The 17,598-nt window shown below is 37.4% G+C and overlaps 1 protein-coding gene across 1 annotated transcript in view; it reads right to left on the reverse strand.

Annotated features, from left to right (window-relative positions):
* Window positions 1-298: 298 nt before the first annotated feature.
* LOC113075408 (serine/threonine-protein kinase NLK-like) overlaps window positions 299-17,598 on the reverse strand; it is a 50,303-nt gene continuing 33,003 nt past the window's right edge. Inside the window, exons 8-11 of the mRNA XM_026248126.1 lie at window positions 6,471-6,557; window positions 4,596-4,794; window positions 3,474-3,567; window positions 299-2,262 (exon numbers count right to left, since the gene is read on the reverse strand). Of these exons, the coding sequence (XP_026103911.1) occupies window positions 2,208-2,262; window positions 3,474-3,567; window positions 4,596-4,794; window positions 6,471-6,557 (435 nt within the window). The 3' untranslated portion in view covers window positions 299-2,207. The remainder of the gene's footprint in view (window positions 2,263-3,473; window positions 3,568-4,595; window positions 4,795-6,470; window positions 6,558-17,598) is intronic.

Here is a 17,598-nt window from a genome sequence, read left to right on the forward strand (position 1 = left end):
ATAATTAAAAAAGGGCTCTACTTCAATACTCATATCCAAAGCTCTGCAGCACACAAGACACAATTAACATAATTGTTTATGTGTTTTTTGTTTGTTTTTGTACTTATACTGATTTGGATCATTTCTTTGTCTACACTTTCTAGTGCAGGGGAAAAAAATAAGAAGAGAAAAAGAGAGGGGGGAAAAATATGTACATTTATAAGTCTTAAGTCTCAAAAATAAAATAAAATTTCACAGCCCTAAAAATGTGCAGGCTAATTCAACTTCTATACAGCAGTATTACTTTTTGTTGTTTGGCGATTTTTTTTTTAATACATCATTTTTTTTTTTTTTTGTAGATTTTTCGTTTCTATTGAAATCTACCAGCTAATCGCTTATTTACATACCTTACTCAGTGGATCATGGGAAAGCATGCCATAGCACATTGAGGAAGAAATAAAAATAATTCTCTAAAAATATATTAAATATTTTCTATTTGTTTTCTTTTAGTCTGAGAGAGAGTGCAGAAATGGGAAGTTTAAGCATGGTAGAGTGAGTGAAAACTACTCCCAATGTCTTTCCAGACCCACAATATTCACCATTTCCCAGGCACCCTTTTCAGATCCATCAGATCCAGGAGTCTTTTAACAGAAAAGGTGCTTTTGAGGGGGGTCAAAGTAGACGACACCGAACTGACATCTACAGGATCACTATTGTGATGCCACAGTCAGTTAGAAGCATGCACGGGGTCCATACATGCACTCACAATGGCGTTCCTCACTAGACAAAGTTCGGAAATATACCATTGCAATTATGGAATGGTTTGGTTTACCAACAGTTCAATCCATTATTTATTTATTTGCTTTATTTATTTATTTTTAGTTTTAAGCCTTTAATTTGGTTTGCATGCTATTCTAGATACTCCATCATGGTGAGCAGGGTTCAAAGGTCATCTGAAAACACAGACCTCCCCATATCATTTCGCTACATGCTAGTTGGGTTTTCAGTCTCGGTAGGAGACAAGCACCTGCAAGATTTCTGGACATGCTCACAAAGTCTCCTTCGATTCAAATAAACCCTATCAGTATGAGCATTTTCCCTCTGGCCAATCTTGCATGCTTTGGATCCTTTTGAATCGTTGTGCCATTCAGTCACCAATCCGAAGTACTAAATACTGACACAACACATCCACATTCAGGAGTACTAAGAGAAGCCTACGAATCAGTATCTCTGCCAAGTGCTGCGCTAAGGAATACTGATTTGAAGAGTTGAATAGGAGACGGAAAGCGAGATACGAACAAAGATCGATAGAGAAAGAAAGGAAGAGTGCAGATGACAGCAAAAATGGAAGTCGTAAAAAAAAAAAATCACACCGCCGTTGAAGGCAATAAACGCAATGAGCAGCTCACTACAGCCAAACGAGTCGTCACTCTAGCAATATTTCAGTTTTGCTGCCCATTTTAAAAAAGAAACTCACCACCAATAGCGTATTTATGTATGAAGCAGCTTTCTGTCGGCGCGACAAATTTACATGTCCAACTAGTTCTGCACCAGGAATTTTCAAAACGCGCAGATTCCTGAAACAACTGGATTTCGCCCTCGAAATTCTGAGCAGCGGTTACTGTGACCGCTCCTTTCACAAGGGTGGGGCCTAATGAATAGGCTACTAATGAGGATAGCGTTTTTTCCGCCGTGGTTGTAGCGCGAGTGAAAGACCGATTCAGAGAAACTTGCCTTCTTTCCACACTACATGAAGCACTGCACTTCCTGTTTCCATGAATAAATAAAGCATGATTACTCGCACACAGTCGTGATGAGTTTTCCTTCAGATATACTGCACAGACTCTGCCGCCCTGCTGTTCAAAATACATTCCAAGTCCACAGAGGCCGACTTCGTCTGCCGAAAGTACAGGTTCGTACCCTTCACGAACCTTTAGTATACTACTACAGAGCAGTGGGTATGCACGAACAGTCCCCCCGTGACCATGCCCACCCGTCCCGTGTCCCGCTTGAACTCATCAGCAGTGGTTGCTTCTATAAAACTCCATTTAGTAACTATTACAATACACACACACATCAGCGACATGGCTAGTCCTAGACTCCAGTGAAATGCTACGCAGGTTTGGGGATGCCTGGGGGTCAGTAGTCCAGGGGTGGACGCGGGACGGGCTGCCAGAGGGACGTCCACCACCACTGTTTATCAACACCATCTTCTCCGCCGTCCTCAGCTACTCCCAAACAAGAGGAGATGGAGGCATCTCAGAGGGCTGAGCTACTGTTGAGCTGTGGACAGAAAGAACAGGGAGATTATGTCTCGCTTTAAGGTTAAGGAGATGTCTCCATCTAGTGTTGAGACACTGACAAATAAATAGCTAAATAAGCTTGAAAAGCCCCAGATTTGTCAGGACACCAAGAGTTTTAGTAGTTTGAACCAGAGCTGGCTGGGTAGTAACTGATTACTGATTATTTGGATTATGTAATGAGATTCTAAAAATTAAGTACTTGTAATTAGATTAATATGCATAAAATAGCATAATCTTCTCCCTAATTCCTCTTTTGCATCTTTTAAATGTTCCTTTCTAAAATAGTCTACCTCATATACACACTCAGAAAGTCTTCCAAGTTTGTGGACGTTCACAGATAGAACAGTCATTAGTCAAATGGCTACACAGCATTTGACCACTTAATTAAAAACCATTACAGGTTTAAGAAGTGCTTCAATATTGCATCAACTATTGATTAACACAATCCTTATTTGAATTATCACTCAGTATGGTTATTTAGCCTTGGACTACTATGTCACTAGGAGGCTTTCAAACACATTAAAGCACAAATTGATGTTATTTCTTATTTACAATGCGGGCATTCCCGAACTTAATTTTTTTGTCATCTGAACCTCTTTCATAGAAATAAATATAATTTTATTTATCTGTTAATTACAATGAATGGAATATATTCTCTGTGTGTGTTTATATCAATATGTTACAACATTGTACTATTTAAATTGATGTGATAAACTAGTTAGGTCAAAAGTAATCTAAAAGTAATCAAAAAGTAGTCTGATTACAGTACCTAAAATGTGTAATGTAATGGATTACGTTACTAAATAATTTTTTTTTTAAATGTAATTTGGAATTAGTAACAGACTACAATTTGTAAGCAACCTACCAGGCTCTGGTTGTAAGCAATAATGTTTATAAACCTAAATATGTCTAAATATTAAACAATGGCACGTTGGTTTCAACCCAAAGCACTTCCAAAACATAGCTTCCCTTAAAAAAAAAAAGACAGTCATGCTCACTGGCTTTGATTTGGCATGTCTGTTAACCATGAGAACATGGACGTGAGGGTCAAAATGTGTCAAGCACTTTCTGGCTCTTACTTGAATTAAAAAATGTAAAAATACTTTTAGCTTTATAACATTTAAAAAAAAATTGATTACATTTAAACCCCTGCCACAATCGTCAGTAGCTTTTGTAATGTTTGTGCCTCACCTGATAAAGCTTTTGAAGGCAGCTGATTGGGGGTTGATACAGAGCGGTACCCGATTCCCCTTCTGCTGCTCCAGGATGAACTGATGAATGATCTCTGTGTGGGGAAGAAAAATGAGAGATGATGGGAATACATTACACTTTATGGTTATGAATAACGGTATACAAGGTATGGGCTATCATGGTTAAAAGAACAGTTCACAAAACAGTTGTGGACACCTGTGTTCATGTTAAATAAAAACAGGTTTCAAATGACATGAGGGTGAGTAAATAATATTTTTATTTTTTAGATTAATCTATTTAACAAGTGGACAGCAAGTCAAACCTGTTTACTAGTCAAAGAAATTTGGTAGTTCACACATTCAATTTTGTCAACATTCCTTGTAACAAAAACAAAAGATGAAGTGATGTGACTTAGTGATGTAGAATTTTGTATTTTAGGACAAACATAAATTATGAAGATTTATTCTAGCAGCAACCGTACAGGTCAAAGTGTCGATATTAAAGGAGGATTCTACAGGCAGACTGTACTATCGGTTATATCTCTCTTTATTTTCGCATACAAGCGATTATGCTTAAAACTAGTCTGGCCAACGTGGAAACTCCTCTTGTGCAGATCCAAAAGGGGTTCCCCTCGAGTTTCAAACGTGGCTGCCTCCCTAAATCGCTTTAAGTCTCCAGGCGGTCGGCTCCATCCGCACTGACTAATCCTCCAGTGGAAACACGTTGCACACAGGATGGAGGAAGAGGAGGGAGGGTGAAGGGCAGAGTTATTTTGAGCCGACAGCACAGTAAGCCTGCTTTTAGCGACAGACTCTCACTAATACCCGCTGACAGTGGAAGGCAAGCACAGATCCAGGGGCTCCAGATGAAGGGTGAAAACAAGGGAAAAAACAACAGGAGCAGCAGGGGATCTGAAGCAGGAGATGCCCAGCATGCTCTCAAATAGATTCAATTCAATTAAGACCTTTAGCTCCTAAACATGTTGTCTACAAACCGGGGGTGGATCAGGATTATAAAGGTTAAATTAATAGACCACCGATGTTTGTCTCATGTGTTGCATAATGTGCGCTGCGATCAGCACAAGGTGTAGAACATACTGTATGAACTGATAAGCAAGCTCACCTTTGACCTGCCGAACTGACGTCAGGTTCTTCTCAAAGCCATCGTCAAACTTGGGATTGGTGACAGGCTCAAAGTCACTGGTATAGACGCGGCCAGAGGAAGTGGTGTAGCAGCATTTGCACATGCAGGTGTGGTACCGCAGACGCCCCTCGTCCAGATACGGGTGCGCCAGGGCGTCCTTTGCAGAGATCCTTTTTGACTGTATTGGAAAACAGATTTGTTCTTACTGAACGTTCCTTTTAAAAATGCAATTAAATAATCTATTTTACAAATGTATATATTTAAATTAATAAATAAAAAAAATATATATATAAATATATATATATATATATATATATATATATAGACCTGAATAGAACTGATGGGGTGTTGTGTACACTGTCCACTTTGACTTTACTGTATGCGGAGCTTCCTCGTGATCGCTATAATTTGTGCAGTCTTGTTCATTACTGACATTTAATTAATTAATAAATGTTAAATGCTTGAATCAATATGATTATTTTGTGTATTAAATTCTTGCTAGATGCATGAGTTTCACCAACGGGTTTTGTGTCATAAAATAACTGCTTATCAAAAAGTGATGTAGGCTATTTGTGATGTGCTTCTTTTCCTTATTATTGATCTTTATTGTTAACCATATTGATGAGAAATTAGATGTATATGTAAAGTGCATAGGCTAATTTAATTCAGTTTTGTTCTATAATGTTGTTATCGTTTTTTTTTTCTGCACACACACATACACTGCACATGAATGCTCTTTTCCAACAGAAGCTTGTAATGCACATAATATATCTGTCACAGCATATAATGACTACTAAAAATTACAAATTATATATAATTTTATTTCAAATAAAGGAAAAAATTAAAAGTTAGTTTAATCCAAGCAGCTCTAAAAGATCTTAGATTAGTTCTGCATCCTTCTGAAATGTTCGTGGTGTTGCCATTTAAACATGTTAATTACAAAAACAAAACGTTTGGTGTACTCTCTCTGGAAAAATCAACAGTGATTAATCAGCCTTTATTTATGTACAGTACTGTAGACGTTATTACCTAGGCGAAGCAAATATAGGCTACAGTAAGAGCGCCTGCATGGTTGTCCATCAGATGCCTGTCAAAGTTGAGTTCGTTACTATAGCAACAGTAAAACTGTCATGTCATTATAACGAGAAAACAAACTTTCATTATGTTGAGATAACGAGAAAATTAAGCCGTTATAACGAGAAAACGACTTTCGTTATGTCGAGATAACGAGAAAATTAAGTCGTTATAATGAGAAAATGACTTTCGTTTTTTTGACGCAGCAATACAGTGGTGCTGTGCATTGTGATCAGTTGATGGGGAAAGTATTCTTAAAATGCATTAAAAAAAATCTAAATAATTTGTAATAAAGAATTATTATTATTGTTATCTTAAAGTGCCCACAATAATAATATATAGCATATTCAGTACCGTTATATATCTCATTACCGAATACCGGCATCATATCTACATCAAACAAATTTTAATATTACACAAAGATAAGTAGAGTAAATACAAAATGCAGTTTTAAAATTATAATTTCATTTACTAAGGGGAAAAAGCAGTTCAAACATGCCTGGCACTATGTGAAAAAGTAATTGCCCCCTAAAAATAATAACTTGTTGTGCCACACTGCAATCAAGCATTTGCAATAACTGGCAATGCATCTTTGAGGAATTTTGGCCCACCCTTCTTTGCAGAATTGTTTTCTTTTTTCACGTAGGGCCAGGTAGATTTTTTCCCTTAATGAATGAAATCATTTAAAAACTGCATTTTTTATTTGAAATTTATTTTATTTTTTTAATTTGTTTGAAGATCTGAATGTACTAAGTGTGAGAAGAGAACACGAACACTTACTGGGTCAAAGACCAACATCCTGCAGAGGAGGTGAACGGCCTCATGGGTTGCTTGACTGGACAGGGTGTACAGGACAGGAAGTGAGGGCTAAAGAAACAGGAAATGGCATGATCAGTATAGTCTGAATGTCTAATCTAGTTTACCAACCATATACATACATATTCAGAGATAGGCAGAAACAAACTAATATGTAATCAATAGCCGGGTTTCCATTACCCTGCTTTTATGCATATTTTGAAGTATCACATCAGAATCGAGTGATGGAAACGCAGAATTTTGAAAAAAAGTTTTTACGATCGTTGAAGTGGTTTTTGACTTAGGGTTAACGAAAAAGGGTTAGTGTGAATAATGGGTGATAGAAATGCATTTTGCAAATAAATTCCTCCAAGCACATCAAAAAAGTAATGTGATTTTACACTATGGGATGACAAATCCTGACTAACTAGTAGACAGATCTAGTTTGATAGCATCTGAAATGTTGTTACTGTATATGGTTATTCGGAAATATCAGAGAAAAGACTGTCATCAAATTATTTCTGTATAATTGCCTCCCAGAACTGTTAAACGACTGTGTTCCCAAACAGCAGCATCCATCTCCGAAAGCAATAACCGCATTCATTGCGTTTCGTCTGCTCGTTCTGAGGTGCAAGTTTTTTATTATATAGGAAAATTATTATATTCAGTAGCTTCTCCTTCTTTTCCATAGTGCCAGTTTATCAGGAAGTGATGATTTTGTTCTCTTTGACTCTTTGGATGGAAACGGTGCTTGTTCGCAAATGTTTTTTGAGATATTGGATTGAAAGCCCGCTAATGTTTCAATTACTGGAAAGACCACAAGTAAAAGTTGTAAAAACCCATATTGATGAACCATTACCAATAACACAGTACAATACAATATTGTATTGTATTTTATTGTATTGTATTATATTGGTATTGTAACCATTACCAAACAAATGGGTAAACACTGTAGAAAGTGTGAGAATGAACATGATTTAGGAACATGGCCATCCTGTTTTGAGAAGCAGTTAAAACATACAAACAGCTTCCTAAAAGCACATCATATGATCCTCAGCAGTTGCTCATCTGCATGTCGCAAACATGCAAAACATTCCTCCCAGTAACATAGGATCCTTGCGCCAATAGCCGCACACTTATCTGAGGATGTGGGACAGTGAGGAGACAATGTGCTGGGATATTTTTAACCGTGTCTAATTATCTCCTCCGCCCACCTTCCCCCCATTCCAAGCCCCCCAGTCGACTCGTCAAAGAGTTGATTGAAAAAGCCCACCGGTAATTGCTTGTTTTCCCTGGTTGGGCTCTTTGAGCCAAGAACAGATGTGAACTATGGCTGGTGATTCACCATTTAAAAAGGGATGACGTATTGTCAGGGCTGACTGTATAGCTGATGGAGGTGAAAGTGTCGGGCGAGAGATGGAGGAAGACGATGGGCAAGGATTGAAAGCTCTCAGCCATAACTGGAGCCAAACGGAAACGAGGTGTGCTTTTACTTTAAGTGATCAGACCTTCATTGAAGGAAAAATATGAGTCATATGTAGGGACCACAATATCATAAAGACTCGAAAGTGGGCAACATCTCAGAACATCCCGTAAACTGCATAGCAACATGCTAAAAATCACTCAGAACACTGCATAGCAACATCATGGCTAGTACTTAAAACCCCCTAAAGAGATACATTTATTTACAAATAAGGGAAATAAAAACAAATTCACTGCCAAATGATATTATTTTAATAATAAACTTTATAAATAACACATGTAATAAAAATATAATTTAATTTAATAAAAATAAATGAACAATGAATATTTAAAATTATACAATAAAAAGAAAGAAAGAAAAGAAAAATTAACATGCTACAAGTACAGCTTTCAGTTTCACACTTAATTTCACGCTTGGGGTCAGTAAGATTTATGAATGTTTTTTAAAGAGGTCTCTTATGCTTATAATATAAGAATATTGTGAATTTTAATAAAAAAATAAGCAAATAATTTGGTAATAAATTATTATGAAATTAATAATAACATTTAAATAATAAAAATAGAAATATTTTCTGTAAATTGTTTTCGGGTTAAATATATTTTAAAAAGCAAAACAGTTTAGGAGATATTACTACAGTTTTCGTACTACAAAATCATTCTAATATGCTGATTTGGTGCTCAATGTTGAAAACCGTTGTGCTGCTTAATATTTACTTTTAAAAGTCTTTATTGTCATTTTTAAAGTAATTAAAGTATCCTTGATGCAGAATGAATAATAATAATAAAAAAGTACTGATCCTAAACATTTGAATTGTGTTTGATTCACTACAAAGATCCATCTTATAATAGTAATTTATTCAAAAATGAGTGCAAATTTTCTCAACAGTGTTGATTCACTTAAAAAAAGCTCAAAAACGCTATCCATTCGGGAATTGGACTATATTAGTTGTGCCGTATGTTTTTGATATACTAAAAAAACAACCTGCTCCCTGTTTGAGTCGGAGCATGTGTGCCAACCGAACCGCTAGGCTCCTCTGACAAATCTGACAGATTATCAAATGATGGGCGTTTGAATCCAGTGGGTCAGATTCTGTGTGGGCCGAGCCGAAACTATCCCTGTGCGATTATGAGTCAAGCAGCGTGCAGTGTGGTGGTGAGTCTGCGTGAGTGTATGTGATTAAGGAAGCACAGTGGGCAAGTTTTTGGTGAGTAGTTGGCAGTAGCGTGGCGTGTGTGAACGATCAAGCCCTCTGGGGTGGTGTGATCGTGTGCTGTAGTATTAGCCTGTATTAGTTAAGGATTATAGTGGAATGTGGCTTCAGACAGTTAAGGGAGGGAGAAGGCCTCTCCCTGTCCCATGATTCAAAGCTCAATTAGACAAATGATGAGTCAGGAGGGTTGACACATGACATCATCAGCCCAGGCTTTCAGTCATCCCAGGCATGCGGGCAGCACATGTTCCACCCTCACATTTCTGACAGCAGGAGTAATGGACTGAGCAAATTTGCTACACAGGGATGTCACAAGAACTTGAGCCAGTATAAGTGGACTGAGCCTCGGTGAGATTTACTTGCAAAGTGTTTTTTTCTGAACACAGTGTCCTTTCTGGGTGAGCAGTAATTTGCCAGTTCACATCAAAATCAAGAATGCTACATGATGCAACACAATATCTTATGATCTGCTTTTGAGGGGGATTCAGGACCAAAGAGATTTTACTGTGAACGGGCTGAGCGGCACTACATCAGAGATGTAGAAGTGATTTAGACAAGACGTGGTTGGATTTTTTATTTTATAAGAGGAAAAATAACTAAAAGATTTACATGGAAGGGGTTTTATCACTAATTTATTATGTTATATTAGGTTAGAGCACTGTATAAACAATTATTGGTCAACCAATAATGTTTTTTCATTGGCTGGTGCAGTCATGATATCTATAGAGCACCGTTACCAATGTCTGGCCATATATATACATATATATATATATGAATATTGTGAATACTGTATTAAATTTGGTGCTCAAGAAACAGGTCTAATTATTATTAACAATGAAAACAGTTGAGCTGCTTCATACTTTTGTGGAAACCATAATAATATTTTTTCGCGATTCTTTGGCAAGTGTATATTTCAAAATTAAAGTATTTATTTGAAAAAGAAATCTATTTTGCCATTAAATGCCTTTATATATCAATTGAATTGAATATACCATTTAATCGATTCTTGCTGAATAAAACTTTTAAATAGGTTTTCCCAAAAAAAAACTATATCGATAGACCATTCAGAGTTTTCAACATAATGCCAATGTTTAACAAAGATCAAGCTCAGTAGTTTAATCAGAGGTGGATGATAATTACTCTCCAAATGAGCAGAGTTACTAGAGTGTTACTTTAAGGTAAAACCACAATTTTTTCCTTTTCCTGACTGGTGAAACAAGCCGAGGCTGCAGCTATGAAGGGAAGGAGGAGGAGGTACGGGGTCACGAGAAGGTTGAGAAACGAGCCTCTCTTTCCTGTGAAGCAGAGCCCACGTGACGTCCGACCTTCCCTCTGGCCCAGCAACATTCAGCAACAGGTGCAGGCCGCAGCTTTCCCCGACCAGCCCAGTGCTCCTCCTTAAAACCACCCCCCCTCCAGTGGATGTGTGGTCCGGGCCATCTCTCCCCACCATCACAAACAAGCCATTGATCATCCTGGCAGCAAAACAACACAAAGCCCTTCAGGCCCACAAGTGCAGGGAGAGCAGCCCCGGAGCACCTGGGAGAGGGCCAAGCGAGGACAGACAGGTGGATAGGACTTGTCTGTTTGTTTATTTTTGCAGTTAGCACGCTAAAGAAAAGCAGGGCGCATTTCCTACAGGCACGAGAGGGGGAGGGAGAGCTGATATAGGAGCAGGCCATTAAACCAACGAATGCTGACAGGGACAACAGTGATTCCAGAGAACGCTGAGCTGTTGAGCGGCTAACAGACTTCCTTCTGTATGCTCCGACAGACAGAATCTGAACAGTGTGTGTGTGTTTGTATGTGTGTAGATATTGGGTGTTGTTCACTAAGTGCACACCACAGGACTGAAGCTTTTCGCTCTGTGCACATTTAAAGACTCAGAGTTTCTTGTTTTTTTGTCATGTTTTTGTTGCATACTGTACTTCAATCATAGACATTATTCTCACGCAGTCATACACATGCAACAGATCACTTTATTATTGATAACATGTCAACAGACGACAACGAGGAAAGGTTTGTTTCGCACAGCATGCACAACTGTAAACCACTCTAAACCTTTAACTTAATAATAATTTCCCGTAAACATTCATTATAAATAATAACAAATATTCTTGGTATGCATATTGTTACCTTGTTTTTGTAAATAAATTAATATTTTAGTAATTTTAGTTATTTGCTTTTTTTTTTATAATATAGCAATGACAAAATTGATCAGTTACAGAAAATAAATGTAGAATTTTAGAAAAGATTTCTATTTAAAATCAAATATGCTTTTTTGAACTTTCATTTTGACAATAAGAAAGGTTTCTTGAAACGACAAATCAGCATATTATAATGATTTCTGATCCTGTCACACTGACTGGCATCACAGAAATAAATAATAATAAAAAAAGTATTACAACTGAAAATTTATTTTAAATTATAAAATTGTACATGTTTACAGCATCTAGTAATTCACAAACAATGGGATTTTTTTTATTTATTAGCCAATGACAAGGCTGTCAGTTCATTTCTTGGAAGTGATATAAAATAAATTAAAATGTAATTATGCCAGTAGGTCTATATACTGTACATACATACACACACATACCTGTACATCTATCTATCTATCTATGATAACATCTGGTGAAACTAGTAAACAGACTGTTTCCACTTCCTTTTTGCATGTTAATGTAGACTTTCCTCTCCAAGCCTGCATCTGTAATGGTGAGGTTGTGCAGAAAGTCCTTATGTGGGGATGCTTAGGGGTGTATATGCTAAACACTACTGCAGGCACACAGTCCCTCATTTACAATAATACAGATTCATCAGCATTAGAATGAGGGGAATATACACCATACACCTTTACGTGAGAACCTCTTCTGTGCGGATACCATAAGTAAAAACACTTGTTCTAAAATGTTATTGAATGATAGTCATTGTGAGAAAAACAGAAAAAAGAGAAAGAGGGGAGGGAGAGAAAGAAAATGATGAAGAGAAGAGTGGCGTTTTTGAAGCAGAGTGGCGCTCTGAGATAGAATAACATTCATGCAGGGCAGGGGTGTAACTCTAACGTCTCTTAAAAAACAGTCCGGCTGTGTGTGAAAGCATATTTTTTTCTGGTTTCAGTTTGGATGGCAGCACTTAGCGCTGGTTTTCGAGCGGGAATGGAGACGGCTCTGAACACCGTATCTCTCAGATGCACTCAGATGGCCAAACTAATCTGACTAAGTGTTAGAGCCGATATGGTGAGGATGAACATTCCTAAAGCCCCTGAAGGATCTCATTTCAAAACAGCCCAAATCAGATCTTCTCTATTTATAGCAAAGACAAGGGACAGGGCGTAAAAAGTGTCTGAGGCCTCCCGCATTGATGCGAACATCAAGATGAACACATTAATGACGGGGCTTTTAAAATGTAAATTGGGAGCTGAGAAAGCGTCACCACATTGTCAAAACAATGTCAGCAAGAGAGCTGAGCTTCAGATGCTTTGACAGAAGAGGAATATTACAGCTGTGGCGACTCTCTAATGAGGTTGAGGACACATAGTGGCTTCCCCTTCCATTTATGTGTGCAATATTAAATTAAGTGCAATATTACGTTAACAGTTTTTATAATGACATATTGTAAATATATTAATGTTAATATATATGGGTGTTAATAAGAAGAATATTTATATTCTTAAGAGCATTCTCAAAGAAAACTAAATCTGGCAAAGCCAATACATGTAGATTGTGTCTTGAAATATGCTACATGTGAAAATGTGAAGAAAAATAAATTGATATTCAAGGGCAGGAATTTAGTTTTTCCTGACGTACTGTAAAATTGCAAAAAGGCTTATTATAGTATATATATATATATATATATAACTAAAATTAAAATGAAACAGAATATATATACACTGACTCAAAATACTAAGATAGCATCCCAGACACTAAAATAACACTGGGTCTAAAATAACATTTACTTTAAAGGTGCAATCTTCAGAAACATTTTTTGTTATGCTGGTTGAAAGTCTCTTCACATCCCTATAGCAATCATTAAGTTAAGTGGTCTAAATGTTTTTATCTGTATTTATATATTCTGTGGAAGGCATAAGACCAAGAAATGTACGTCCAATCCAAACGTTCGGTCCGAGTGTTTTACATGTCTCCCCTACCTGTCTGTCAGCGTATGTATCTGCATACCTCTGTGCACCCGGTTCACACAGACAGGATATCTCATCACCGCGTTCACGCACGCTGTGCAGACAGAGCGAAAATAGCGGACAAACATCAACAACTCGGTCTTCCTTCCTGGTATTGTAGTACTTTTAAAGTTTTCTTGCTGGTTAATGACACATGATGTAGCCCAGCAGTTCCCAAATCCATGCATGCATGTCTCGCTTAGTTAACACACCCAATTCAGATGAACAACTTGTTAGAAGTGAGCTATTTGAAAGAGCTGTGTTCCGATCGATATGATCCCTACACCGTGTTCATTTCTAACTACTCCCTGAACAGGAGTTTGCTTCACTTCGGAACATGGATTGGAACTGGGAACCACTGATGTAGCTAATTGTAGGAATATTGTCTCTTGTATCCTGGGCCCGTATTCATAAAGATTCTAAGAATCCTCTCAGAAAACTCTTAATTTAGCTTAAAAACTTTTATGTAGGAGTCTTAGCTTAAGAGCGATTCAGGACCGAACTGAGAGCAACTCTGAGTAAGGAAAAGACAAAAACTTTCATCTTAGTGATGAGGCGGGGTTGACCCTGTTGCTATGTATGACACAATCTTTTGAAGACTGTGATTGGTTGGTTGTCCAAGAAGGAAAATAAAAGAGTGATTTTAAGTATAGGGTCTATTCTAATTCTCACTTTGAATTTACATACGTACTTTTTCCTATTTGACCGTTCTCTCGCACACACACACACATTATATGTGTGTATATAAAATCTTTTTTTATTTTTTTATTTACCATGCTTTTAATTTCCTATAAGGTATTTGATTGGCTTAGAAAGATAAAAATTGTTCCACTCTCTCCAATTACAGTGATTGCTGTCCTATTTAAGTGGCGGTTTGAATGTTGGTTTTAATGTATCAAACATGGAATCAAAACCAAGAAGGGCGAGGAAGCCAAACTATTTACTGTTAGCCCAGTTAGTGGATGAACACAAGGCCATTCTTAAAGGATAATTCGGGCCGGGTGTCACAGCAAGGAACAAGAAGCAGACATGGGAGCGTATAGCACAAACTATTAACGGTTCATTCCCCCTGCTTGTGCGCATCTATAAGCCTGCTATATTCAGAAATGCAGTTTTTTGAGCCTGCAAGGTGGGAATGTCCAGTGAAACGAAATGAACTGCGACACAATAAGATGTTCTGAAAGTGCTGTAATTGTTTGTGTGATCACTCTGCTTACAGAAGGTTGTGACAGACCCAAATCATCATTATTGCATTGTTGCATTTTCCCAGTTGCCAAATATCGTAATGTAGTGATTACTTTAATTTCTGGCGCTGTGTCGGAGATGTTAGCACGTCTCTAATAAGATCAGTCACAAACATGATCCCTGCACGATCTAATCTATAGCGTCTTATTAACTCACTGTCAGCCATTGTCTGCAATAGATTTCTTCTGCCTCTTCCTGTGCTAAAGAAGCTCTTAAGCCTCTTAAAAGTCCTCGTCTGTGCTCCTAACAAGTTTGACCTTAAGACCTCTTTTAAGGGTTAAGATGCTTTCTGAATTACTTTTTTCTTTACTAGGATTTTTTTATTTATTTTAAGAGTAAACGCCCACATTTCTAAGAATTTTCTTAGAATTTTGTCACTAGGAGCTACTTTTTGCATTAAAATTCTTTATGAATACGGGCCCTGGTCTGTGAGTATAAATGCGTTCAGGGGGAGTGGCTTTGAAGGGCGATTGCAGGGAGGGTGGGACGCTCACTTTCAGTGATATCAGGCTAATGTTAGAAAATTCCAAGATCTCCTATTGCACCTTTAACTTCAACTTTAAATTATTTAAAATAGGTTTATTTATTTTAATAAATGTATATATCGGTTTAAATAAAAATGTTATTAAGAACATAAATAAAATTCTTAAAATTAATTTTCTCCTATTGGTATTTTCAAACTACTTAAAGTGCATAAAATATGGAAAATGCATGTATGATTATACATATAAATACCTCCTTAGTTCTTTATAAATGCGCATTTTTAGATATACAAGCTGGATGAAAAAAGCTAAAAAAAAAATCTCATCTTGTACTAATGATACCAGCATAATTTGATTTATTATTTTGTTTTTATTAAATAAATGCCAAAATATATACAGTACTCATAAACATGTTTAGATTTTTTTTTCCAGTATACTTTCAATCTGATGTCCCATTGTGTTTATTTATCACAGAGGAAATAATGAATGACTCATTAGCTGAATAACACAAATTTTCAAAAATCCCTTGGGCCTGCCTCAATAAGGGAACATTGGTTATGACATGGCGCTGTTGCACAAGAGGGGAAAATAAAACGTCAGCCATCTGCTAGCAGGTGCCACGGAGTTCAATTTGGGGCAGACATCAGGCTTCGCAGCCCCTGGTGACGTGGCATGGGCCACAGCTGTTCCAGCTCTGCACTCGGTCCGCATGCAAGACCCCCTAAAGCCATTAAACAACACCCCCTCTCCTTCATTCTCCCTTCTTACGGTAAGCCCACCCAGCACTGGGGTCATCACTTTCTGACCTGAGTGTGTGTGCGTGTGTGTCCTGTGAGAGAGCATGTAGGTGGAAATTCGATCTGATCATGTTGCCTCTCTGCTAAGGCAGAAAAATCAGCATGGACTCGAGCATACATCTGCTTCCAAGAGCTCCCTGCTGGCTTTTACATACACATCAGACAGGTGGTGGAACCACAATCAGGTGACTTACAACCAACCAGAGCCGTTTTAATGGGCAGAGGAGGCACTGGAATAATCAATTAGAAGTATCAATTTTGTTCAAGATGTTTCTCCTGCAGGTTTGCAGTCAGCGTGTGTTTCTGTACACAAAACCACACATACAGCACGAGCAGTGCAGTTCAATTCATATACATGTGACTTTGATGAGCGATCCAGTCAAAAAGAATTGAAGTCATTGGTTTGAACATATAATTATTTACACATATGCTTAGCCTAACATATAAATTAATCATAGCAGTTACCAAATAAACATCTGATTCGGTTGCTGATGGGATGTTTTTATATGACCAGTAGTTGTTTAATTCAGACATTCAGTGAAAACTGAAAAAAAAAGTGTTATATAGCATGAGTTATTTATATATTGTGAAAATATATTTAATATAATTATTGTAATTAATAATATAATTATAAATTATAATAATAATAATAATAATTAATACATTATAAGTATTATTATATTATAGATGATTAAATAACAGCATGACAAAAATATGACAAATAATAATACTTATATTGTTATATCATTTTCAATAAAAAAATAAAAATAAATGTATGTGAACTATATCAGGTCAAGCGTGATTTTATGTTGACTATGCAGAAGTCTACATCTAATCTTCAACTGAATTACTTGTTGGCAAGGAGAAACAAATCTTGTTTAATACTTGTATTTCTTCTACTGTATGAAGAGCTCCTTGATTAACTACTTTGGTCTTTCTGTTAAAGCTGATTAATCAAGGAACTCTTGCTGGTTATGCTAGTTATGATGCCTGATCTGGACACAAACACGCTAGCATCCAAAACACAACATATGCTGAACTTTTCAGTAGAACTGATTCACCACAAACTCTGGCTTTCTTTCCTCTCTTTCCATACTCCCGCTCCAGCGGAGGCTAAAAGCTTCCTCTCTTTCTAGTGATGGTAAGAGCCTTGCAACATTAATAGAAGTAATGAGGTCCCCTGTGGAGGCAGCCGAGTTGATCTTAAGAGTCAGACCACTTTTTAGCTCTCTCAAGTCCTGCTCTCTCTCGGACAGACCTCGTTTTTTTCTTCCTCCCGTCTATCCACTCAGCCAAATCCTTAGCGACCGTCTCTATCTTGAGCACGGGCATTAAAGCATACCACATCTCCCAACACTGCTGTTTAGAACTACGCTGAAATGCCTCTTGAAATCGCTCTGCCAGACTCTCTGGAGACCCGCTTCTCTCGCTGCCATCTTTTTACTCAAAAGCCTTCTTGATAAGCTCTTCAGCTTCACAAAAGTGGAGGTGGAGGTCTGGTGTGCCATATTCACCAGTCATTAAGACTCCAGCAATGTGAAGTCTGATCGTAAAGCCACCTCAGCCATCTAAACGCTCTTCCTTGCCTTGACTTCTCCAACCTTCCCCCATCAAGCAGTGACTAAAAGCAAAGAGAACAAAACAGGCCCATAAGAGCTTGATTGCACATCCTGCTCAGGTTGCGTTCACACACGGTTTGGTAATAACATTTAAGCAAACAAAAAA

Source organism: Carassius auratus, unplaced genomic scaffold, assembly GCF_003368295.1.
Source record: "Carassius auratus strain Wakin unplaced genomic scaffold, ASM336829v1 scaf_tig00017027, whole genome shotgun sequence".
NCBI lineage: Eukaryota > Metazoa > Chordata > Actinopteri > Cypriniformes > Cyprinidae > Carassius > Carassius auratus.